The sequence below is a fragment of the Tauraco erythrolophus genome, chromosome 7 (genome assembly GCF_009769465.1).
Source record: "Tauraco erythrolophus isolate bTauEry1 chromosome 7, bTauEry1.pri, whole genome shotgun sequence".
Classification (NCBI taxonomy): Eukaryota; Metazoa; Chordata; class Aves; order Musophagiformes; family Musophagidae; genus Tauraco; species Tauraco erythrolophus.
Genome location: NC_141471.1, coordinates 50460983 through 50488331, shown reverse-complemented (window position 1 = coordinate 50488331; position 27349 = coordinate 50460983). Strand labels below are relative to the sequence as shown.

The 27349-nt window shown below is 42.6% G+C and overlaps 1 protein-coding gene across 1 annotated transcript; it reads left to right on the top strand.

Annotated features, from left to right (window-relative positions):
• The first annotated feature begins 1272 nt into the window (after positions 1-1272).
• On the top strand, positions 1273-10307 carry EIF1B (eukaryotic translation initiation factor 1B). The gene is made up of 4 exons (XM_086614738.1): positions 1273-1507; positions 3861-4024; positions 4736-4837; positions 5391-10307. Exons 1-4 carry the CDS (start codon positions 1477-1479, stop codon positions 5433-5435), a joined length of 342 nt encoding a protein of 113 aa, XP_086470864.1. The 5' UTR covers positions 1273-1476; the 3' UTR covers positions 5436-10307.
• Positions 10308-27349: the final 17042 nt, after the last annotated feature.

Sequence of the window (27349 nt, the reverse complement as noted above, 5' to 3'; positions counted from 1 at the left end):
TGGCAAGTGCCCCTGCTTTTCTCCAGGTAAAAAGCAAAAGCTTCCTTGCAAAGCGCCAGGACCAGAAACTTTCTTAGACCAATGTACACTGACATTCATAAAACTACTGCAGTGCTGATCCAGGCCTTGGATCACAGGAGAGAAATATCCCTTTGATTTAAGGGGACTGAAGCTTATTATAAAAGCCAAAAAAAAAAAAAAAGAAAAAAAAAAGAAATGTAGGTTCTGGCAATTGTGCCAATGCAACTAGGTTATTCTACATCTGCAAAGCCATTAATCACTTCCTGAGGACTGGCAAGCTTTGTAACACAAGCGCACCTTTTTTTAAAGGTGAACCAATGCAGCCCCAACACCACTCCTGTCCTCCCCACAGGCCGACGGAGAGCAGTCAGCCAGTGGGCAGCTGTGGAACAGGGAGTCCCCACGCGGCCACCCGGCCAAGGCAGCATCTGGCACGTCAGGAAGGCAGTGGCTCCACCTCGCCGGCAGTGCCCACCCGAAAGGCAGCAGGAGCGTAGGAACCCACGCACAGAGCGGGAAATGCGGGTGCTCCGTGGGGCGCTGACTGGCTCCCCTGGTGTATTCATGAATGTCGAGCAGTGTTTTGTCCCCCGAGGTAGGCCTGAGGGAGAGAGTTTTTTCCAATGTAGAGTGCAGAAGAGGAAGGAGGGGGCGCATTCTTCTAATTCTGGAAGACAGGCTGCAATTCCAGTTAGCTTGGGAACACGCAGGGATGCCAGGAAAGGGCACCATTCAAAGACATGGGAGCAGGGTGTCACCCCACCAGGGCCGGGGCTGTCCCTGAGGGCCGGGGCAGACAACCACGCCAGGCAGCTGGGTTTTAACGAGCCGCCACCACCGCTTTTGGGGCCCCTCCTGTGGGGAACGGGGCCCCCGAGGTGCTGATTTCCTCTCGTCCTCCCGGGGAACGCAGGCACGTGCGAAGACACAGCCACCCCCGCATCAGCACCCGCGCCGCGCCGCACCGCCCACCCCGCGGTGCGCTCTGGGCACTGTAGTCCCTCGGCCCGGGGCGACGCCCCACGCTCCGCAGCCGCGGGCGGGCGGGGACTCTTCCTCCCGTGAGGCAGCGCGGGGGCGGGGGCGGCCGTCACGTGCCTGGCGCGGTCCGGGCCCACCGCCATTTTACGAGGAAAAACGGCGGCTGGTGTCCGTTAGCGGTAGCGCGGGGCGGGGCGGCGGTAGCGCGGGGGTGCCGCTGGTGAGGGCGGGGGGCTCCCCACCCCTTTTTATTTCCTTCTGCGCTTTCTCCTCGTTTCACTTCTTTCTCTCTCTCCCGCCCTCTCAGGTTCGCCCCCTTCCCTCTGCTTTTGTCATCCCTCCCCTCGCTTCCTCCCCTCCCTCCCCGTTCCCTCCCCGACCCGCCCCCGCTGGCACTGCCGAGCCGGAGACGTGACCCGAGCGGACCCAGCCGCGGCCTTTTCCCGCTGCTCCAGCCTCTCGCCGCAGAGTCGCATGTCATCTATCCAGAACCTCCAATCTTTCGGTGAGAGCCGCCGCCGGCCGGCACCCCGCCACCCCCTCGCGCCGCGGGGAGCCCCACGGTCACCCCCTCGGCAAACCCACCCCGGGGCTGTGGCCGCCGCCGCCGCCCCGTCCTCGGCCCGCCGTCCGCGGTGCCGCCCCCGTCCCTCGGCATCGTCCTGCCCTCGGTGCCCCCAGCCCTCGCGGTGACATTGAAGCCGCTGCAGAGCGGGTGTTGCCGTCCCTGGCGCCCGCGTTCCGCTCTAAAGGCGGCTCTGCTCGTCCTTGCCTGCAGGCGCCGGCCCCGGGACGGGCGCTGTGTGCAGCGGGGAGGCAGCGGGTCGGAGGCTCGATTCCCTCCGTGTTCGCTGCCGTTCCGCTCCCGTCGGAGACGCTACCGCATACCGTGCTCTGACAGGTCGTACCGGGCTGTTTGCCTGGATGTCTGGTAGCACCCCAAAGTGGGCTTTTCTGTTAACTCTGCGGTCCCAAAGTTGTAATCTTTGTGGGCGGAGGAAGTCTAGGGTGGGTATGCTCAGCTAAGGAAGAGAATCGACTTCTCGCTGTCTCGGTTTCAGTTGCTTCTTTATTTGCTGCAAAGCTGCCTCGTTTTATCCTTACCAATGTCCCAAATCCTGATATACACCCTCAAAGAGTATTGTTTCTATGGATTGACCTATATGGATGATAGATCATTTCTTTTGTATTAGGAGGGATGTTTACCATGCTGGGCCACGGTCCTCTACCTTCCTTATCTATAGATAACAGACGCGAGCAAGTAAAGCTTTATACAATAATGTTGTTAAGCTTTCAGTCTTAGTTTTGACTCTAATCTTCTGCACATATAAACCATATGAGAAGGGAATGCTAATCACGAATAGGGAGCTGATTCTGTGCTTAGGAAGGCGCTGCCCAAAGGATGTTGGAAGTAATCTGGTGGTAACACCTACAGTGCTGGTTTATCTCCAACCTAGAATCCTAAACTCTGCCAAGTGCCCAAGTCCCTCTTTTTTTTTTTTTTTTTTTTTTTTTCCTTTTCACGTTCTCTTTGGATGAAATTTTCTGTTAGTGTGTCCTACAGGCTGGGGGCACAGTGCAAATTCAGCACGTTTTGACAAATGCTATAGTAGAAATTAATCCAGTCAAGCTTCCCATTGCTGTATGTCTTTCCTATAGTGCTTGTATCCTTATGATGCCTTCAGTGCCTTTAATGCTCATCATTCTTGTTTCTACAAGGGTCAGTCTGCCTGCAGCTGAGCTACTTCTGTTTCTATTTCTACTGAAGTTTCACTCTTTTGGGGCATTTGTTTCGAGTAGATGACAAAAGTTGATCAGTGCTTTTTAGGTTTGAGTTTTGCATGAAAGTTTGGAAAATTGTAACTTGCATAGCTGTTAAACCTATGCTTTCTGAAGATTGGACTCTTCATTATAATTCTGATTAGTATCAAAAAATTACTTGTGATTCGTGTAAAAAAAATTCTTAAAGTACTTCATGCTTCAAGATTTACCTGAGCTACTAATTAGACAACTTGTAGGGCTATCAAATTTCTTGATAGAGCAAGTGTTAAATATGTTTTTGTGGAGAACAGAAAAAAAAAATTTATAACCCGGAAACCCTTCTTCTTCCTAAATACCTTCCTGTTTCACCTGTGCTAGATAAGTTTGTACCTGGAAGAATTGGAGAACTAACCTTTCTGTAGTCGAAGCCAAAATTAATGTTGTTACAGTTCTTGCCTAAAACTACTGACTGGCAGAGAGGTGCTTGTTTACAGGCAGCTGCTGACATCTGTTAATGTCTGTTGCCGTGATTTTTTTACATTAGTAGCCAAGAATTATATCCATGCTTTAAAATGCCAGTAGTGTGATGGTTGTCACAGTATAAGACTTCTGTTCTGGACTTGTGAAGGAGTGTGTATACAAAAGCTTTTTTTATTTGTCTGTACCGATCAGTTGTTCTGATAAGATACGACCTCCATATTTCACTTAAAGTGCATGTGGCTGTCTAAAACTTGTCACAAGTGCACTTGATGTTCTCTCAGAACCATGTTTTCAGGTTAAGAGCTTCAGGGTTTACAGTTTACAAGGAATAGAGAAACAAATTGATACTGTAGCTGAACATTGTTTATATCCACAAAGGCATGGAAGAAACTGGATGCATGATAGCTGAGTGCACTATACTGAGTTAGTATGCTAGTGAGGCTTAATACAGCTGCAGAAAAAAGTACTCTGATTTTAACAGTGTATTTTTAAACAGGGAGAAAACAGCAAGATTATCCCCTAAATAAATCTCTTTGTGAAGTGAGAAACTTATCTGTTAGTTTTGAGCTCGAGTGTTTTCCTTTGTGGGAATTACATGAATCTTTTTCCTCCTGTAGACCCCTTTGCTGATGCAACAAAGGGTGACGACTTACTCCCGGCAGGGACTGAGGATTACATTCATATAAGGATCCAACAACGAAACGGAAGAAAAACACTAACAACTGTTCAGGGAATTGCAGATGATTATGACAAGAAGAAACTTGTGAAAGCTTTCAAAAAGGTGAAGTTGCTGATTTGGTTTGATAATAAAGATATTATATAAAGGAGCATGATAGCTTTTAATACTAAGTAACAGAATATTTGTTTTATTTCATTCTTACCAGTGCACGTCACTTTCATATTCAGGTTGATCTCTTTCCCTGTCTTTCTCAAAACTATTCATGAGTATCCAGTGACGCTGATTTTTGCCAAAATGTTAAATGTTTCTTTCCTATAAAGAGGTAAATGAAATATATTCTGAACCTTTCATTAAAATTTCAGATGTCTGGCTTTGTTGATGTGAAAAATAAAACCGGTTTAAAGCAGAACTGTTTTTTCAGTCCTGCTGCTGTCATAGCTGGGTTGCTGTTGAAAATAGAGATACTGAGTTTCGCCAGGATGAAAATATTTATTTTTAAATAGTGTGGAATTGAAAAACTATATCTTATGACTTTGTTTTCTGTTCTTGTAATGAGTGTTGGCCAGTTCCCTCTGCACAGTAGCTAATCCTGTCTTTGCCGGAGTTTACCATCAGCAGCTTAATTTGTGTCTGTATGCATCAGCAGATGTATTCCATTTGTTCTCAAAACCAGTGTAAAATAGATCTAGCCTTTGCCTTGCTTGGCATCAGAATTTAGTAAGCAGCTTCTGTGACAAAATTCTGCTGAAGAGACTTACTGAGCAAAATCATAATGTACATCAGATGTCTTACAATATGAATGTTTCTCTCTAGAAATTTGCCTGTAATGGTACTGTGATTGAACATCCTGAATACGGTGAAGTTATCCAGCTTCAAGGTGACCAGAGGAAGAACATTTGCCAATTCCTTTTGGAGGTGAGGGACTGCAGTTAAATATGTAAGCCTCTCCGGAAGCAATAGCGACATGGCACTCATGTTAGTTAACAAGCTAAAGATGTCTTCTGTAGTTCCTTTGTATTTTCAGCCAAAAAGTAAAATGACACTTTCAGAACCGGAGTAAACCTCTGGTGAGAATCAAAGCACCATAGAATGCATTTACCCTGCTACGATGTATCACTTGTTCTCTGGCAGTGCAACTTGAGTTCTTCATTTGTGAAAGCAAGTGTTTGATGCAAACCATAATTTTGAGAGTGAAAACACTACAGAGGAAAGGGTCTAGAGGTGTTGCTCTGTCATTCTAAGGCTTACTCTTTGACAGTGTAAGTCGGGTGTCTGATAAGATTTTCTTCCTTGTGTAGTCAGTTCTTCTGCCTGGCCCAGAAACATTCTGGAAACTAGAACACTGCTTTATTGGGTATATGCTGTATTGCAGTTTCTTTAGTCAAAGTATAAGATTGTAGAAACTTGATATCACTGTAATATCCTAAGCAAGTAAGCTTTACTGAAATATGTTGCTTTTCTCCTTTAGATTGGCATTGTCAAGGAAGAACAACTGAAAGTTCATGGTTTCTAAAATACCTGTATGCTTATGAAGAACTCTGCAGTATTTGGTCTTACCTAGCCTCGCCCTTCTGTGAAAAATGAATCTTTGCAGTGAATGGACTTCCCTGTTACCTGAACATTTAAAATTTGATTCAGATTTGCATGACTGCATGACACATGCGGTGTGTAGACTAGAAACACATAAGAAAACTTCAGTAAGGTGGTAATGAAGACACTTGGGAACTTTAACAGACTTCCAATGGAAATGTTTTAGCGATGATTGTTCAGTTTACTAATCTCCACTTGACTGAAATGTGTGGGTTGTATTAAAATAGTGTGTTGTTGCTTAGAAATAAAAGTTTATTCATATATTTTTTGGGATATCTGAAATGCTTTAGCTTAAGTTTCAAACTAGCACAGCAGCCTTACTAAAGAATGGCTAAAATGTTTTGTGGCGAGTGTAGCTCACTGCTCATTGAATAAATTGGAAAATATACATCATGAAGTATTAGCTAATTAATCAGTAGATTAGCTTGATGTGATCTCATCCTGTAGCTGTAAGACTAGAGCTTTAAAATCTTCTATGCAGGTGTATCTTAGTAGCAGTATGATAAGGCATAAACTGTTGGCTGAGTAAGTAACTGGATCTTCTGTAAAATTTACTGCAGCTACTATGAAGTATTAGTGTTGAGCATAGTAGGACTAAAATAAGCTAAACTCCTTAGGGCTGCTATTACTGAGAACATGTTAGACATCTAGGTCTTGTACTCCCAAAACATTTGAAGGAAGTGCATGGGATTTTGTCTCTTCTGTCACTGAGTGAAGGGGAAAGACACTGTGTTGGCTTCTGCCATGACTCTGCATTTAATGTTGGCAAGCAGAGTGCTTTAATTAGATTGTAGTGTTAGCTGTGGAAGTGAGGAAGGGTCAACAGGCTCTACACTAGCCTTTTTTTTTCCTGATGTGAAAAGTTTTACTGTGACTAACAGTTAATATGGACGAGTTTGTAATGGCGTTTGGATATTACTACAGAAAGCTGATTTAGTCTGCATTTCTAGCTGGCAGTTTGTTCACTGTGATCTGAAGTTATAATAGGTTTGTTGAACCATGCTTTTAATCTAGTTCTAATTAGCTGTAGGCATTTGATATTCTGCTTTTAAGACATGTCTCTTTACAGAACGAAATGACTTCATCTGGTAAAACATGCGGATTTTATCTTCCTTGTGAGATAGACATAGAAATTTTCTCTGAAACACTTCAAAACATGCTGAGATGGGAAACTATAAGAATAGTGGGAAAAGTTAAAGAAATTTTTTATAATATTTTGTATCCTCTGGAAAGGAAGGAAGAGACATTTATTTACTGATAAGACTTAACTTATTAGGAAAAAAAGAACTGATGACTACCTGTGTAAACATCAAGAATAGGCAAAACTATTATTTAATGTCACTTGTGCCTATATTTTGTTTCCTGTTCAGACTCGACTTTCTACATAGAAATGCTCAAATTTAACTCACTTGAACCTTTTTTTTTAAGATTTCTGAATTCAGATATTAACCTTTATGATACTAACAACAATTAGAGGGGCACTATAGAGCCTTCATATGACAATTTCTTTCTCTGTCTGGTCTAGGCACTTCCACCTGTAAGAATCCAGAGTCTAGTCTCTCAATCTCCACAAACTCTGCCTGGTGTTACAGATCTTAACTGTTACGGAAAAAGGATGTTCCAGAAGATTGTATGCTGTTATGGTGTAATGTGTTCAGGAGGAGGAGGGAAAGACAGCTGCAAAACATGAAATACCAGCATGCAGAATGACAATCCAAAGAATAAGTCGTATGCAAGTCTTGCACGTTAGCAGAATAAAATCATTGTACTGCAAGTTTACGTAGTCCTTATTCATAGATGCTGAAGTAATTAATCCTTTGAGGGTATGTGGCACTTAGTGGTTTTCATTTTATCAGATGCTAGGAAAACTGATGTTCTCATTTAAAGCTTGTTCTCCTGCCCAAGAAGGAAAACAAGCAGTATCTTCTCCTATTTCACTGATATTACATGAGTACTTCTAGTGGGTTTTTGAATTGGAGATTAACAAATGATTAGCAAGTCTCATGTGTTACTGAGTCAGTTTTCATTTCAGATGGCGTTCCATTAACTTTTACTATCTAAGCTTGAGTCATTTCTCCACAGTCATCCTGCTTGGAATAAATAAGAAAAAACTTTTGTTTTCTTCCTCCTCACTTAAAAGTCCTTTCTGATACGAGGAACCTTGCAGTTGATAGGTGGCTCAGTTTTTCTACTCTAGAGGAGCTGCTTGTGTTTTGACCTTTGAAGAGCAAAATTAAAAGGAGAGGGAATAAGAAGTAACATGTTTGAAGTCTAAATAGATCAGATTTGTTGTGGCAACAAACAATATTTCTAGAAGGAAAGCAGAAATTTTTGTCCTTGAGTCATCTTGATAAGATTGTAACTAGCCTTGTCAGAACCCAAGCTTCTTTGTATGTTCTAGAAGAAAGACTTAGAACAGTTTCATGTTTTATCATCTTACACTGAAAATTTGTCAAAGCTCAGCCTGCTTGGAATATATATCCATGTTTCAAGAACGTTGAAAAATGTGAAAGACTTTGAGAAAGAACTATTTGAATTACTGCCATGAAAACCTGTTTTGACAATGAAGGCAGGTTTCAATCTTTCCATCTATTCCAAAAGAAGTTAAAAATAGTAAAGGATGCAGCCCATAATTGTCAGTAAAACACAGTAAAATGGAGCTAATAATAGAAAACACTTTGAAACCCCACTAGTAGGATTTGAGACTGGGCAAGCTCAGACTGCAAAGAGTGGTGATGAAGTTTGTGTCTTTCCGATCTCCAAATCAAGATTGCTGCCTTGATATCTAGGCTTAACCACAGGCTGCAACTGGATGTAGGAAGTGCTGTTTCAAATTCACAGCCTTGCTGTGCATAGTTATAATAGGCTGTTGTAGCTAATTCTTTGAGCTGATACAGTGGAGTAAGGTGTTGCATAAATAAATTCATGGAATTGTCTGTTCAGAGCCTACAGCTACTTAATGCAGCTTATGAACAGTGAAACAGTCACTTCCCAAATGGTGGTAGGAGTCCTTATTTGTGGAAGGTGACATGTAGTGATTTAAATCTGTAAGATGCCTACTTCATTTTGTGTGAATTAACAGACCCGTGACAGTCACCTGTGGTCTGCTAAATCTGACCATGTGTTTCAGAAGAGTGTGAAGAGCACAACTATGGGCAGATGAGCAATAATTTTCTCAAGTGAAAGGACCTTTGAGAAGAATAGTGCCTAGACTCTGTGTGTGTACTATTCATTGATTCAGTGGCCTTGCTTAAACCTTACTTCCTGCTCTACATTCTTGCACAGCCTAAATGAAAAGCATTTTGTTCTGAAGAACTTTTTTTGGAGAGGGAGGAGGGAGCCTCACAAAAAAAAAAAAAACCCACACCTTAGGAAATAAGTTTATATCTCAAGTCTGTTTTCATTAACTTAGATTCACCTGGACTGCAAGACCTCTATAACATTGTTATTTCTGTTTCTGTATCTTTAAAAATTCTAATTAAACTTCCTTGAGAGCTTGGCATTTAAGGTTCTAGATATATCTAAAACCATTATTAAACTTAAAGTTGTGAAGAGTTGTTGAAGCTTAAGTTTTAGATATTTGAAAAAAAAAATAATCAGAGCTCTGCATTTTTTCCCATTCTGCCATCCTGCCTATAATGGGTATGCAGTTGCCCTAAAGACGCATATGGACAGACATACCTTGAGTTCCAGTCAGCAATTATCTTTTCTTTATTCCTTCTGGAAGGCTCTAGTGTACAGGATCCATGTGTTACACCGTTGTTTAAAGTGGCTCAATAGTTGCTCTTACGGTGTGAAAGGGTGTATGAGATTGGTATTGAGCTGGTTAAAGAAAGTGGGAGGCCTTGCTCTAGGTGCACAGTAGGGGTTATTGTCACTTTTGGGGTGTTCAGTGTTCATTAGTGTCACTGACTGTTCCTCTAATTAGTATGCTGCTGCCACTAGGGAAATGGAGGTGGTCTTAGAGGGTCATGTGTTCTTAAGTATTAAGAATATGCCTTCCTCCAATGACTCTCCATACGTCTGTACTCCGTTTAGTTAGGAATGTATCCCCCATATGCAGCAACATGAAGGTTACTTTCCTGTTGCAAGATCAAAAGCTCTTGAGATGAGTAAGGGAAAAATGATACCGTTTTATGTTTGCTGTACAGATGCTTCATGCCTACTGATTACATTAAATAAAAAAAAATCTCAAAAGAGGATTTGTACTTGGCATGCCTTTTTAATATTTGCTACATGCCTGTGATTGATCTCTTTATGAACCAGTCTTAACCTGTCTTGGAGTATTGCTAGAGAGATGAGACAATAAAGTCTTTTGAAATAAAATGTACCAATGTTATTTTATGTATGCTTTTCTAAAACAAATGGAATTTTATGCTATTATTTAGGAGGATTATTTTTTTTAGTGGAAGATAGGAGTAGTGTAGTTTCGATGGTGATGTATGTGATCCTCTTGATTTCTTCAAGAAATGTTGTGTTTCCTCTTAAATTTCTACTATAATCTGCACTAACCAACTTAAAAATATTGTGGCTTGTATTGGCATATCATAGCTCTAAACCAAGGTGATAGTACTGGCTTGAGGTCTAAAATTTTGGGTAGAAGAGGATCATCTAATTTCTTGAATAAGCAAAATGCACCGTGTTTTAAGATGAAGCCAGTAATGTGTGCTCAAGTTTGGTCTCAGCTATTTTAGAATGTCTTGCATCTGTGAAGTGTGACAGCACATTTCTGAATTTAATTTGGGATCTGATTAAAAGTACTTGTGTATATAATAAATGCTTTTTTCCATTTTAATCCATCTTTACTGTGATTATGCAGCAAAAAAACGCCCTGATCCAGACTCAGTTCTCCAAGTTATGAGTAGCTGAATGCTGCAAGTAGACTGATCATGCTCCTCAAAGACAAAGGATTTTGCTGTTAGCTCTGTTCGTGGTCCCTCTCACCACTGGAGAGGGAAACAGTGCCGTTCCTACAGTATGGACAGATAAGCCTTGGGTATCATGATGGGACAGATAACGCTGTGAAAAAGGTGGCACTGCAGTTGTTTCGGTAGCCTGTCCTGCAAATGAACTAGAAGATTGCTCTTTTATGTTGACCCAGCAAATGACAAATGCATCGATGCGTAATCAGGGAATAGTTCTGGGGTAAGAAAGGTTAAAAATGGTCTACGCCCAAGAGTCTTGCTGGAAAAATCTACTGACGGGCAGCCTCTGTTGTAGAGGAAGCAGCTTTTAGCTGCCCTGCAACAAAGTGAGATACCCATGTGGTGGGGGTACGTCCTGATGAATGATGGGTTACACCTCAGTAAATGCCAGAACAGACATGGGTGGTATCAATGCATCTGAACTGGGTAACACTGGTGAAAAAGATGGCCCTGCAAGCAGGTGCTGGTCAGTATCAGCACAGCGCTTGTCAGTATCTGATTCTGTCAGTATCTTTGAGTTACAGGTGTAACTCAAAGCCCAGATCTGGCTTAGGAGTTGAAAACACAGAACAAAACCACTGTCCGTGTTCTTTTAGTAAATAGTAACCTGTAAATTAATCCATGCGTTTTTCAAGATAATTTATATAAGTGAGAATTCAATATGAAAAAGGTCATTATAGGGAATATTGAACGAAGAGGCTTTTCCTTCCTTACCTACCTTTCCTTTAGGTAAGGTTTTTTCAGTGCATGGAGAAACTTTCTGATTGTCCAGTAGTGGTTTTACTTCCTGAAAAATATGAACAGTGCTCTGTTTGAAAGTAGCTCGGCCTGGAGTGGTCCTCACCCATCGCATTCCTTGCATGCCTTTTTAAAGGGCAGTGAGGGGAGTGACCTCTCTTGGGTTCATCAAATTGTTTCATTTTTCCAGCAGTAGAAGTCAACTCCAGCACTGGCTTAAGGCATACTGAAACTAGATCATCCTTCAGTAACACTATGGAAGATAAAAAGAGGATGAGGGAGAAGGAGGCATCTACATCTTTCTTCCAAGTAGAGCAATGCTCAGCCCTTCAGGTTGCCTCCACCTGAAGCTGGTCCAAACACAGCAGCATCTGCTCCCTTGTGATTTACCCCGCACAGAGGCGGCTGTACAATTTCCAAGTCTTGGCTGGTTCTCATAGCAGTTCAGCCTGATACACAGCTGAGTCTGGCAATAAATTCAAAGTACCAGAGCACTCTGGTCATGGGATGTGATCTGACCACACAGAAATGGACATCTACTGTGGGTCTGTCCCTACAGTCCTTACTTTTTATCTGTCAGATAAAATTAGTATCTTGACAACTTCAGGGCAGTACCCTCTGAAGAGGGGAGAATTGCCAGTTGTCTGCTGTGGAGGTTTACAGAAGAAAAAACCCAAGCAAACCTGTAAAATTGTAGAAATCATCAAGGCCAACATTCAGAAGACAACAAATGAGTGTCTGAGGACACAATTTTATACAGAAAAGCAAAAGCACCCTGTTGCTGGCAGCTGCATATGGCTGGATGAGACTACAGGCAGTAGGGAGTGCAAAGGAGACATGTTTGAAATGGTAACACCCCTTACAGAGCTGTCCCGATGCTCTACAGGCTGTTAGGCAAAGAGGGTGGTGATGTGTTACTTGGAAATGTTCGTGTCTAGGTGGAATTCTTAGCTCTGTGTACTCAGTGCACCCCCTCTCCCCAATCACCGAAACTGTAGGGGAAGATCTCTGAGCCCCTGTTCGTTTCTAGTATCTTAGTGGCTGTCTCAGTTTGATTTCGGACTACTAATATTCATGTTGTTAAGGTACGTTTTCAGGAGGAAGGCATTAGGAGCACGTTAAAAGGAAAGCTTAGCTGAAACAATCGAATGGAAGAAAACATTGAGAATCTTCCAAGTGCATAATTCGGATGTTACATTTCTGAGAAGAAGCTGTTAATGTTGAAGCCTCTCTTACATTACCTTTCCTGCCCAGAAGAGTTCTTGCTGTGTTTATTTCAGTGCCCAACTCAGCCCTGAAGCAGCATTTTCTCCCCGGTCCCACACAGAAGACACAGCACAGGTTGTGGGAGCTCTGGGAGCACCTGCTGCAGCTGGTGCTGCTCTTGCAGGCGCCCAGACTGTGCGTTGGCATCGCTGCCCCTGGTCGGGCTGCTGGGCAGTGGGGCTGTGTGATGGAAACAGCAGAGGCGGCAAAAACAGAAACAAAAGGCTTGGCTTGCAATTTCTACTTTCTGTAGTGGTTTAGCAACCTGGCGAAGTGGCTGCTGGGAGCAAAGGCATGGACCTTTCTCTGGTTCCTTTGCAGATATGTATCAAGAGAAATTGCCCTGAAATTAATGCAATTGGGCAGATCATATTTTCGGCATCATATCTTACAGTGCTGATACTGGTGAAGCATCCACTGACTTATTTTTCAAAGGTTTACTTGTCATTTATTTTTGTACAGTTTTTCCTTTTCACTGAAATTTGGGCCCCAGATCTTGGAAAATCACCAGTTTGCCTCTGTCCCCGCTCTCTCCACGCTGTTTTTCCATGTGAGCAGGTTTAAATACTTTGGGTTTGGGGACATACAAGCCCCTGTTGCATGCATAAGCACTTCTCTTGATGGCTTCTGAGAATATGTTCCATGTTTCCTCCTGCTGTCAAAGAGACGTGGTATTTTTGGGAATTCTCCAAAGGTCCAGGCATGAATTAGTGCAGGATTCTTTTCTTCTTGTGGGTTGTGAAGAATTAGGAAATCTAAATTTAGAGGGGGAAAAAAACAGAGCAGATGTAGATTGTACCATCACACAAAGTCTTTTAAAAAAGCTAGCCTATATGTTTCCGCGTCTTTGATGTTGTGTACTACGCAGGCACGTAATGCGTTTTCTGTCTAGTGTTTGGCTGTTCTGACTGTGCTCTGGAGGAAGCCTACCTGCTCTTCCAGTAAAGAAATGAAGGCTCAGTGGGAAGAATTGCTGCTGCTTCGGCTTTGTTCCTACAGGAACAACCTGTTCAACACTGTGGACTCAAGTCTGACATCAAGCTAGGCTACAAAGCAGCCTAGGTGGAGCTGCCATTCCTTCTGCTCTACTGCCTGCATCCATTGGTTGTGTCTTGCTCTGCAGGTAAGATCTCCAGGTCACGGCCCATATTGTTGTCCTATATAAGTGAAACACCAAGCATGGAGACTCTCTGATTCATAACCAGAGAACTGACATGCAAATGTAATGAGTAAATTACTAGTGGTAGTAGCAATGAGTAAATAGTAGATAAAGCTACACAAAGCAACTTGCTTGTTCTTTTGACCTTAGAGTGTTTCAGTCCTCATGATGACATTTTTGTTTTCATGTGCTTTGCTTTTAGTAATGAAATGTCTTTGTCTTGCTTGTGTTCTTTGTACCAGAGTGAAACGTTATGTCAGTCAATGCCATTTCTCTGGTATCGCTTTCTGAGGTTAGTGCTCATGCACATGAGCTGAGGAATGGACCTTAGGGAGTACAATGTATCAATCCTACATAACACACAAGTTTCCTTTCCCCCAATCTCAATTGCAACTGCACCTTCAGCCATTGGCTTATTTAAGGTTTGTGTCTATTGTGTGATTGAAGTTTTACAAATAGTTATCGGGAGATTACAACAAAAGATTTTTAAAAATAAAAATGATATTTTTTTTTAAGTTTCTGGAGAGATCCTGGCCTTTTTTTCCCCCAAAGCAATTAAATAATTGTTCTCTATCAAACTAACTCATTTTATCAGCCTGAAATGTGTTGAAACGATGCCTGTGTAAATGGCCAGCTTGCTATTTCCAGTCTGTATCCCTAGATGTCACTGGAAGACAGCAAATGCTGACGACAGTGACTCTGAAGCTGGGAAAAATGACTGTAAAGTTTAGATGGGGGAATGCAGAGGTGAAAATTTTGGTCAACTTCCCAGATGGTTGCAGGCATCACCTATGTGAAGCTGTACCCCAAATTTCCTCTGCCTGAGAGGGAGACAATCTGAAATCTGACCTTAGACGTACCCCTTCCCTATGGCATCTGCACATCATTGGTGACTCGTAGCTCAGTGCATGCTCACTGCAGAGCCCAGTGCAAGAGGTGTGAGGAAGAGAGTCCCAGTGCACCACTTCATAGAGAAGATAGAAATCTACTGGAAGAGGCAGGAGATGACAGCTATGGCTTCGTAACAGGTGAAATTCAGCTCATGGCAAGGTGCCATGGAAAGACACAGACCTGCCTACGTGCATCTCCACAGCTTCCACCAGCTAGTGCTGCCCATATTACTTGCTTCTGAGAGTTAAGGAGTTGCTTCTTGTCCACTTAGTTCTCTGAGTTTGCAGGCTCAGAGGAGTGCTGTTGTCCAGTCTATGGGAGCGAGGTGGAGGAGAGGAGCTCGGTGTGTGGGGGCAACAGGAGTGACTGCACACCAGACCCAGCTGCCTGCAGGAAAGAGTTGTAAAGAGCAAGTTTTGAATAAGCTGTTCAAAACCATGGCAGAAGTCTAAGGTGGCCCTTTTAGGGATCAGACATCTGTGTGGCTGATGATCCTCTCCAGTGCCACCCCAAGCTGGCTGGGGCTGTAAGGGTATTTGAGTGGATCTGGATCTGGATAATGCCTGGGGGCCCATTCCTCTTCCAAGACTGTAAGAGCTGGAAGCAGCCCATTAGAGATGAGCTCCTCAAACTCACAACATTTTGGATTTCAGTGGGTATTTTGTTCATAAAAGGAGACTGAAACACATTTTTAGCATCTATAGGGTCAAAACTATAACTAGCTTTTATTAAAACTGTCATAGAAGAGAAAAAGGCTCCTATTCGATGAGTAAGTGTTGGAAATAACTTCTAGGACTTTTTCTAAGAAAGGATGAAAGTTGTCACTACGTGATCTTTTAGGAAGCTAGTTCTTTCCTGAGCTGAAATTGTACAAAGCATGATTTCTAATTCAGCACTTGATTCAAATGCTGTTATGAGTCAGTAGCAGTCTTTCTCTTGACCTTAGTGGGATTCAGGTGAATAAAGGGACCTTTGTAAAACTGAATCCTCCCTTTTGTATATTAACCTTTCTTTTTTCTTTTTTTTTTTTTTCAAGCATCAGCAACAGTACAGTGACTTAGGAGACTACAAGATTGGAAAGTACAGTGTCCATGAGACCAGAGTTTCTGAAACTCTGGAGCCAGGTATATCCAATGTGTAGATGACTTGCATCAAGTGACATGCCTGGTTCATGAGCATTTGATTGCAATCGGTGCCATGCTGAAAGGTGGCACAGACATGTGCCACAATATGGCTCTAGAGAAATGTGTTGGTAATTTAAAACATATTTTCCTAAAATAATGTATGTCTTTCTGGTCAAAGCAGAGATGCTGACCTCTCTGTTTGGGAATTTTAGATGCTTGTGGACTCTCAGCAGGCATTGGTGGTGTCACTGTTTGATGCTGGTGATGGGATGCACTGTGATTCTGTAGCTCATTTCAAACAGCCTTGCTGTTTAACAAACCCAGAGAGATACAGCTGCAGTGACATCAGTGGGAGACTGGGTTTGGGAGTGTGGTGAGAAGTTAGCCCCTTTGGGCTGATACAGAGATCCTGCCTGTATTTTGGGGTCCATGACATGCAGGAAGGGACTAGGCCATTCACTGCCTGTTCCTCACTCAGGCAAGCAGCCGTGGCTTTTGCTGCCAACCATCAGACCAGCTCAATGTGAAGTTCATTGCACCTCTCTCTCTGATGCGCCTTTTCTGATATGGCACCTTCTTTGGGCTGAGGCACTTCAAGTGAGACCCTGTAGAGGCACAGACACGTTTCCTTTCTTTGCTGAGGCTGGTATACAGGAGTGTAACCCAGGCTCAGTGATGGAAGACGACAAATTGGCCCTTTTCCAGCACCTGCTGGAGAAACTTGGTTAGTTCAGCTCCCATAGACCTGAGAGTGTGCTCCACGAGAATAATGTCCTACCCTACAGCTGTAAAGGCTCCTTCCTGCCAAAGGCTCTGACTGATCTCACCATTGGTAAGATCTCAAGCCACAGCCAGTGAGCGTAAACAGCTTGGGTCCAGCGGCCTCCCTGCTGCCATCCATGCAGTTGTACTGCAGAATGAGCTCTAATTCAAAACGTAGCCTAACATCTTCAACACACATGTGGGGGGACTTCCCGATACCCTGTGGAGAATCTTTCAAATAAATGGACAGTATTTCCTGCAATGTAAGAAGATACTGAATGGTTTTATTTTTATTTTCCTGGTATTGTCAGTATATTTATTCCATTAAGGTTAACTATGTGAAAAGATTCAGCTGCTGATGGAAATATTAGCCCTGAAGAAAGGAGATCTGATCTTCTGGTGGAGATTGCCTCTTCCTTTTGGGAATGGTGAGCTCGTATAGTGATTCGAGTCATTCTGGGTAACATTGCTCTCAGATGTGGCAATCGTAGCCTGCTGCATGCTGTTACGCCGTGGATGCTTAGTTCTGCGGAATAACGCCGGCTGCCTCAGCATGGCCAGCAGCCGGCAGCAAATTTTTCCTGGGGCAGGAGCACGGATCTTTCTGGCACACGGGGCTAAACCTGGTGACTTGAGAAGAGAAAAAGAAAAAAGAGAGGAAAGCAACCAACAGCAGAAAACTGGCACCGAGTTCACATCGGTAACTCAGACATTGGTTCTGGCTGCATTCAGGGTGGTCTTGAGAAACAGTGGTAGTTTCAGGTGAGTGACTTCATAGTAGGATTTAACCTTCATATACATTGTCTTAAATATGTCTAATAGAGATTTAATTCAAGTAGTCTTACGTGATCATTGATGGTCCAGTCCCATACAGCAGGCTAATTCAGGCATATAAATGCATCTAAGTTCTATAAAGTGATCCACTGTTTGTGCAGAGCTTGAATGAAGCCTAGATGGGTTTTCTAATTTCATGTAATGAAACACATGAAGTAAAAGCTTTAGTCTTAGCTGTTCCCCACAAAGACATACGTGTGGGGAAGAGTGGCTGTGCTACCTCAGCGAGAAAAAAGGTGATCTATTGAAAAAGTCAGGAAACTGAAGCTATGATTTTGTGACAAAGATCTACTAATGATATGGTGCCACTGAAATGAAACTATGAATCGCTTTTACTGAGGATGAACGTACTAGTTACAATACTAGGAGTCACCCCACAGACCAGGAGCCCATTGTGCTAGACACCATACAACATCACAAGATAGTGCCTGACCCTCTCTAAGTAGCTTGAAAGTAGGCGTCAGGTGTGGGTTTAAGAACAGAATTTCAGAACCACTGGGTTTGATGACACCGGCCTTAAATGGTCCCCAGCTGACTCCAAGTGTGAATAAAGAGGTGGCAAAGTGAGCACAGGGAAAAGCATGATTCAGGAGTCTGTCCTCTCCTGCTGACTTCACTGATGGCTGAGCACACACAGAAATGGATGCAGCCTGCATGGCCAGCCAGCTGCTGCTGGACCACCCTTTGGAAACTGCCAATATTGCTTAAGGACAGGCTCCAGTGAGTCTCTTAGGTGCCTGAGTGCCTATTGATTGCTGTGGGACTGTAGGTGCCTAAATGTGTTTCTCTGTTTGACTCAAAGCTCTCCTAATCCTCTCCTTGCCTTCCCTTTCAGGAAATCAAAAGACTGGAGCTGTCTTGTTTGTTTGGGAAGTATAAAGGTTCCCTAGGAAGCAAGGACATGCAGACATGTCACTTAATTCTGGAATTTATTGATTACAAGATACAGAATCCCAAGCCAAATAATTTGTAGGTCAGGTAGATTAGAGTGTAATCCTTAGCAATTTCATTCCTGGTCTAGATTAAAGCTGTAAATATAACTGGAGCGTTGCACACTCCTGCAAGCAAAGACTTCCCATAAGACTTGGGGACCGAGTCCATCAATCTATCTCTCATTGCTGAAGACAAGTAGGTACTTTAATGCTTCCTAAAACAGGTGAGCTTGGTCACTTACTGGAAGTGTGGATCTCTCACCTACTGATTAACAGGGTAAGGTCTGGCTGGTTTCAGCTTGGTCGACAGAGACTCTCTCCAAAGAGACCAGCTGTAATTTGGGCTCTGCAGCTCTCCTGATGTCAGGAGCTTACTGTTGCATGACACCAACAGACCTGGTAAAGAGGTACCCTGAAAAAGAGTCTGTCCTTTAGGAAAAATTATAATGCTGGGAAGCATAGAAAACAGGATCAATTGATCTTTTGGAGTCCATCCATTGAATTCAGGAAGGTGCCATCTATGTATCATTTTACAATCATCCCTCCTGAACGCAAAATACAGAGTAAAGGTTTCAAAATTGGATCCACAGTTGGGAACACAACTCTAAGTCAATGTTATTCCTTTCCCTAAAAGGGCAGTCATACAACAATTTTGACAGCTGGGGAAAATGTAGCGCTAAAGCTCTTTGCTCCCAACCGAAGAACTGGATGGACTTGTATTGCATAGTAGAAGGGTTATTCTGAAGACTGTGGCATTGCTTTCAAATAAGTATGGATGATTGAGACCTAGCTGGAAACTAATTCCTTGATCAGCTCTTTTGTAAGTGAAGAAATTAGGTCTTTCAGTTGTTGGTTTGGATGAAAACCTGAGGTTTCATGACACTGATAGCTTTTTCTGGAGACATGAAGTAGAGTTCTACTGGGGATTATATCCCTGGGCTAGATCTGAAAGTCATAAATTGATCAGATTTTTGACCTTTTACAAGAAAACTGGATGCACTTAATGACCCAGATTAGCAGGGCCTAAAATGATTTCAAAGGTAGCTTTGTATCTTATCAAATTTCCAAGATTCCTGTCCTTTCTTAACCAGCACCAGGCATCACTCCCCAACTTGTTCCTAATGTCCTCTCCTCTTAGCAGAAACAGTGGCCTCATTGGGGATTTTTCCTCCTTCCTTTAGAGCCAGGGTTGGAAAGGATCTGCTGAAATATAGTATTCATCTGGTCATCTTCTTCCTTGCCACCTCCTTGAAACCTCAATCCTGTCCCTCCAGCAGCAGAAGCAGAGTGCAGATGTGACCTCCCGCTAGTGCTACAGTGCTGTACCAAGGTCTGAAATTCAAAATCCTGGCTGCAGGCAAAGGGATGGCCCCTGCATGTCTGCAAGAGAACTCTCCTAAGGAACCACAGAGCTGGGTGAAAAGGTGCAGGGCTGGTGGGTTTTATATTGCTGGAGGGAGAGAGTCAAGCAAGGTGATGGAAGGGGTTGGAGGGAAGAGGTTGGTCAACTCTGCATAAAAAGTCTGGAAACATAAAATGAATGCTTGCTGGATTGAATAAATACATGTCTCTTCAACGTTAACAAAATACTTCAGTATGGACAAACCCTCTATCCCTCTGTCCACTCCCATGAAAGAAACCAAATAATAACAGAAATTACCCTGCACAGCATGAGATTTCACTGGAATCAATGGTTTAATATCTATTTCTGCTCCTGCTTAGTTGTGAGCCACTTTTCTCAGAGGTGAGTAATTGAGGAACAGCTACTGGTAGTTTAGCAATAACGTTTAATGAACTGAAAAAGGATCTGTTTGTTGGAGGATTAATCACTCTCTGCACATTAACCTCATGTGGGTTGGTTAGTGAAAACAGAAAATATCTTACGGCACGAGCCTGCAGCTTTCAGCCTTCAGCTCTGGGGCTGGCGTCACTCCTGCCACAGCCTGGCTAACTCTGGCAGGCTAATGACCAAACCAGGTTTCTTCTCGGTGGTTCTTCTGTCTGAGCAATAAAGCATCGCTCTACTTATTGGCTCTCCTGAGAAGGCCTAGCCACGTAAGTCACTGCATACCTGGGATTTTAGCTTCCTTGTTGAAAATGGTTATGTTTTATCAATGGGAAAACAAGTGCTTGTGAGCTACCCTGCCCTTAAAAACAAAATCCTGGAGAAAATCAGAGGTGTATGTTTTACCATGGGATAAACTCAGCAATGGCTGAAGCTGATGAAGGTGCCCTTACAGGACTATTTCCAGGTAAAAACTGTAGGTGCTTTGTCACCACTGCAGTGCCGCAAGGAGAATGATATTAGGTATTGGCATATGTTGAAGTTTACATCTCCATATAGGCTTGGATTTACTGGCCAATGGGGAAGAAGGCAGAAAGGATGGACATATAGGGAGTATTCCCCATTGTTCACACTGCTGTGTGTCCAGTCTGTGGTCCCTGTTATGTATGGAGAGAGGTTGATGCAATTTTTCAGCTCCCCTTGGAAAGCAGCTTTGGAAACATGCATGTACAATTATTTTAGTAAAGTGTATGCTCTGCAGAGAGCATGGTGTGACAACTGGGACCTCCAGGAATTTGCTCTCCAGCTTTAAACAGAGCTTTTACTCATGCTTTTGCATGGGCTGAAGTGATAGTGGCTTTCATGTCAATGCCCAAGGAATGCAAAAAGCCACCTCCATTGCCAGTTCATTAATACAAAAGAGAGAGAAGAAGAAATCTGGAAAGAGAACTGAATGACCTAGTTCTAGGGCTTGCACAATGAACACCTTTGATCTTTTATCTGCACGATGAGATGACTTTTCTACAACACACTAAATAAAATAGTTGGTCTGGCAAGAGGGAAGATATATGACAGTAGAAACATGGGCATTAGAAGCACGGACTTAAACCCCAACAGTAAATATCCAGTCAACATGTTTGGAAAAGCTGAGCCCACAATGACAGTCATCCAATGATCTCTGCTTTTGTCTATTTAACTGAAATCCAAATTCTGTTTTAGAGCAGTGAATGTAGAAAAAACATACATTAAAAAACTATTTTTAGATACTCTTGGTCTCTAAATATTCATTTCTGTAAACAGTGGTGGCTGTGATGGTGGTCTGTTGCCATGTTTTTTGAACCTAATTCTAACCTAATGCATGTTTTTGAACCTAATTCATGCCAGTGTTTAGTGCAGTTTCCTTTCGTCGTGGTTCAATTTCGTCGTGGTAGCTTTGTGTTCTATCAGTTATAGCTAAGTAAAATTAGACTGCAATTTAATTATAACACAATCAGCAGTTCTGGTCAATTAGAATGAGATTAAGGACCGTGCAGATCTGTTATGGTAGAAAACAAGCAGTTGGAGTCTCTAGTTAAAGGACACTGCTGTGCCTGTGCCGTCCCATCCAGGCCGTTCAAATTCAGCATATGTGGGATATAGTCATAGGCCTTCCCTGCCATTTGCCCAGATGTGGGGTACTACGCTTTTCAGGGGCTCATTCAGGTAGAAATGGGATTAAGCCAGGGCATGGTGGGGGGACCTGTTTAGGGAGGAGGAGTTATCTCACAAACCTGCCACTGCTCACAGGTCACTGTCAAACATCTTGTACAACTGGAAATCGTAAGCTACACCAAAGCAATTACCTAAAAGACCTTCAGGGACTAATTCCTCAACCAAGATCATTTTAATTAGGCCTTTAGTAAAACTGTCTGGAAGAACCGCGAGGATATTTTAAAGTGGTCACTGACTACTGGTGGTAATTTACTGCAGATGTGAGGTGCAGCTCATGAGTGTCCTCAGGCTCCAATGGCAGGGTTCCTGGCACAGGTATCTCCAGAGCTGCAGGGGCTTTGAAACTTCATGTAGCACTGTACAGAAGAGCTGCTTCTTGAATGACTCCCATAGTCATGCAGCATGATGATAGCTGGTCCAGAGACATTATTGTAGGGCCCACTGGTTGAAGCTTTACTGAGACTTTGAAAAAGAGAAACACTCAAACAAGGCGAGGGCAAATGCATCACATGCTCTGCCTCGTAAACGGGGAAGGGCTTCTGAGCAGATAAAAAAAATCTTTTAATATCATATAAGCCATTTGTTCACTTAGCCACAGCAGAGCTAACAAAACCAAATGTTGTAGACTCTCAGTTTAATTGCAATGCTGGTAAGCCCTGTGGTGCCCTGTGGTGCCTCTGGGGGGTTTCTTTTGGTTTTGTTTTTTTGTTCGATTTTTTTTTTTTTTTAAGTCAAACCAGCTTGTAAAGGCAAATGAGTATAGAAGATGTTGATTCTTCTGTTTACCTGTTTTTGCTTTGAAATGTGTTAGTCATTCTGCTTGAATGAATGAATTCTTGAATGAAATTAAATTCCTTGCCCAAGAGCCCAGCAGAGCCCATTTGAGAGGTCCAGCCAGGCAAGGGCTTCCCAGGGTGTTGTTATGAGTGGGGAGGTTTTGCTCAGCCCAGACAATATAATCCAATCTCCCAAGTGCCTGATAAGGATCTCAAGACAGGCTAATTTAAGGTTTGTGGTAAGGACTGGGAAGTTTAGAGGCACCTCATATAACTGAACCCTTTTCACTGCCAAAAACATCCCTTGGCAGAAGGGTTACACAGTTCCTCATTTCCAAAGAGTTTGGATACAGGTTTTGTGTGTATCAGCTCACGATTCGTTCATGAATCGTATACTTCTCAGTATACTCAGCTCTGGTAGTTCGTTTTCTGTATACTTCAGCACAAATTTTAATCTGTCTGCCCACGTTTAAGACAGCGTTTGCTGATAAAGAGCACAAGCGGAGGGAGGCAGTGGATCACTAAGCTGCTGTTTTCTAGCAAAGCAATCCCTGCAAATTCCTTACCAATGCATTCATGACTTGTTCAGGGTTGAAAAAAGTCTGTAGCTGTCTGGCCCTTAGTGAATTAGGTGGGAATGAGAGAGCTCTCAACCTTTCCCAATCAAGCCTTGAAGTCTTTCCAAATATGCTGAGCCTGGCTCGTCACAGGAGGCTGCTCAATGTCCCTTGGGAAACACAGGGAGTTGACATGAACTGAGAACTTGCAGGCTCCGCTGACCTGCACCATGGTCAAACCTGTGACAAACGTCTGTTTGAACCCAATTTCATTGTGGAACAGGATGAGGTTTGTGTGAGCCTACAAATAAATGAGGCACACAGCTATTGTCAGTAATCACGCTGCATTTTATATATGTATATATTGATGTTAAAAGTTCAGTGTTGGCTCTCATGTTGGAGAGCTCCAAAATGAACATATGCATCTTCTACTTTTGTTCAGCCAAGTAGATTTTTAACTCTCTTGAAATCTCCCTGAATTTAACATACTGTTTTCTGTCACTGAGGTGCTGGTTAATTTAAGGTGTTTGTGATGTTATTATGTTTCCCTCAAGGACCAATTTAAAACATCTTCAAGTGGTAATTAGCTTCCTGTGTTAAGTACAAGTCTTCCTTTCTCAGCTAGACCTGTCTGTACAGCAGAAATTTGCATCAATACCCTCATGTACTGCAGCAGGCCAGCTAGAATAAATAAAAGTGCATTTATGGGAATGAACTAACCACTAAATTTTAATCTTACCTAAAAACGTAAGAACAGCAAGAATCAAAATAAAGACAATCTGTCATCATAGCTGTCCTGGCATTGTTTTGCATAATTAGGGTTACTGTTATTTGTACTTCAGGTGTCCCTTTTGTGCTAACGGGACACTTTCTTATAAAGACTGCACATTATGGGCAATGTAGGCAGAGAATAAGAGCTGGTCCCTGCTCTGAAGTTCCTCCAGTATTATTGGATACAGGAAAAGAAGGGGTTGAGAGGAAGGCACACAACTTGCAAGCAGAAGGTCGGGAAACGAGCCACTAAAACCAGAACTACTTAAGATGAAGGACTCAGACTGAGGTCTCTTTAGCTTGCTCCAGTGGTTTCCTTTTAAGTCCATGGCAGGCGTTTAAAAATACATGGACTCAATAGAAAGACTGGTCAGGCCTTCCATCCAGGAGTAGGGTTCAGACAAAGCAGTCTTAGATGTTGTTGTTTAGATGTGTACAATAGCTACTCAGTGCATTTTGATATAGATAGCTGCGAGTGGCTCTTTCCGAAGGGCTATAACAGAACATATATTTAGGAGGTCACATTGATTCATTACCAGTTTCCGGTGAGATAATATATGAAGTGAACATGAAAATCAATAAGACAAGCAAAATGAAAGAGCTTGAGATAAGCAGGGGCAGACGGAAGAAATCAATGCCATCCAACTACTGTGATGATGAAAAAGAGTCCGTAAGAGATTGTATTAAATTCATAAATCACATATTTCAAATACCAGTCAGTCTGTAATATCACCTATGACAACAACTGTAACAGGGACTGACATCAGAATATTCCCATAGTCACATAATTGCAGTAAAACCCTCCAGATACCTAGTGAACTTCTTTACCTAGAAACTCTCACAGTAAGTTCATGGCCGTGCCAGGATGTGTTTTCCAGAATAACCTTTATATGTTTAGTACAGGGAGATTTATTGATGTAAGATCAAATATTAACCTGCCTTTCATAACCTGGAAAAAATAAGCCACATTAGGAATAAAGACATTGACTATTACCTTCTTGCTGGCTGTGGTTGTGCACAAATACATAAATAAATAGACAATACAGCAATGTCCTCTGATCAAAACTGATTATTAATTTCATTCAAGCCATTTGCTCAGACTTTTTGGCAAGATGGTACAGTATTGATAGGAAAGCTGCTTGAATGTTTTTTTCTCCACTTCTTTTGCATCTGTTTCTTGCTTCCTGTGGCAGTGGACAGCTTGGCACTGTGAGTGACGGCTCTTATTTCTTTTCCCACTCAGGACTGTATCATACAGTACATTATCAACATCTGCTATTAAATTCATAATATGGATTGTATTTTTCCAAGTATTTCCTCACTGACCATGGGGTCTCCCACTTGTTCAACCTCTTTTTAGGCCACACCATTGAAATGCCTTTCAAGAGCATCCTTTCTCTACTGTGATATTAGAATGTATTAAATTCTGTTGGCATATTGAAACCTTTCTTTAAATACTCTTTGGACAAATGAGACATAGTCAGACCGTGGTTGAGCTGAGCTCAAGAATGTATGATGTGAAGGTGTTATAATACCATTTGGAAAAAAAGAAAAAAAAAAAGAAAAAAAAAAGAAAAAAAAAGAAAAAAGAAAAAAGGGAAAAAAAAAGAAAAAAGAAGAAAGAAAAAAAAAGAAGCGAAGTTATTTTTTCAGGAGTCTGCTCTGCAGCCCAGTGAAACAGCCTAAACTCAGAGCAAGCCTTTCATTAGCTGCCCAGGGCACCTGCAGCTGTAGGGCTGAGAGGATTTACTAGCACTGCAAAGAAGCTAGAGACCGTTGCATAATTGGAGGTATATGCTAGCCAAGGGGAAATCCTTAGAATATCACCGTTTTCTCCACAGGTCTGTCACTGCTTTTTGTTGTTATCGTTGTTTGTGGGTTTTGGTAGCTTTTTATAATTCCTCAAATAAGCATTCAGCCTCTTTTCTTCTGACATCTTATTCATCATCATCACCAGTCTGTTGTAATCTTTGTCAGCCACTCCAAGCTAGGGTTTAAGAGCTGAAACTAATGAAATGTCCTAAAACCCTAGGAGTTGTCTTCTGCCAGCCTTGCAACAGCTGAAAAACTGAATTCCTTATGTGTATGGTTTTCTTCTCCTGAAGTCCACAACTGCAGAGATTACACCCAATTACTTCTAATATTAGAAGCTCAACATGAGCTGGCAATGTGCACTGGCAGCCCAGAAAGCAAATCGTATCCTGGGCTGTATCAAAGGAAGTGTGGCCAGCAGGGCAAGGGAAGTGATTCTGCCCCTCTACTCAGCTCTTGTGAGACCTCACCTAGAATACTGTGTTCACCTCTGGAGTCCCCAACACAAGAAGGACATGGAGCTACTGGAGCGAGTCCAGAGGAGGGCCACGAAGATGATCCAAGGGCTGGAGCACCTCTGCTATGAAGACAGGCTGAGAGAGTTGGGGCTGTTCAGCCTGGAGAAGAGAAGGCTTTGGGATGATCTTATAGCAGCTTTCCGGTACCTAAAGGGGGCCTACAGGAAAGCTGGAGAGGGACTTTTTACAAGGGCGTGTAGTGATAAGACAGGGGCAATGGATTTAAACTGAAAGAGGGCAGATTTCGATTAGATATAAGGAAGGAATTTTTTACATTGAGGGTGGTGAGACACTGGACCAGGTTGCCCAGAGAAGTTGTGGATGCCCCATCCTTGGAAGTGTTCAAGGCCAGGTTAGATGAGGCTTTGGGCAACCAGGTGTAGTGGAGGATTTCTCTGTCCATAGCAGGGGGGTTGGAACTAGATGATCTTTAAGGTCCCTTCCAACCCTAACCATTCTATGATTCTATGATTTTATAATATCACTTGCTTTTAGTGTTTTTCCCTCCCATTGGAATATTGCTGGCCTTTTTTTCCCCTTGATATGTATTAGCTTGTATTTTTCTACACTGAGCAATATTTTACTGCCTAGATGTAACATTGCTGTAACAGGCCTCTCTGTGTTGTCTCTGCTCCAGGCATCGGAGAAACAAGTGCTTGTTTGCACTGAGATTCTCACCAGGAGGTGCACCCAAATCTTCTTTGAATCTTCCCTTTTGAAACCGGAGAAGTCCAGCTAGGCTAGTGACCCTCTAGTAAAGCTAAGGTGGCCTTTTGTTGAGTTTATAATGTCAAATACTGGGCGATACAATCCCTTATCTTTGTGTATCATCTCTTGTGTTGCTCTATTCTTCATTTACTCAGTGTTTACATGCTTACAACTCATTTAATTTCTAATGAAAAGAAAGACACCCTTGAAACATCGTACTATTTTTTTTTTTTTCCTCACGCAGGTTTGTTAAGCTTCCCTGCATTCCCAGCTTATGCCTTGGAGGAATCTAAATGTAAGATTCAGTCTGGTGATGTAACCCAACAAATGGAATTTGTGGTCTTAAATATACAGCTACCAGGGACCATGTTTCCAAATTAACTTCTTAGTTTTCAGAAAAATACACAAAAGTATATTCCAGCTGGTTCTTGTTTTTCAATGAGAAGTCATAAATTTTGTCAGAATGCACTTTATGAAAACTTTGCACTGCATAATAACCTTTGTGAATAATTGGATTGTACATTAAACCAAACTTTTTTGATTAAAAATTTCAGAGACCCAGTTTTCA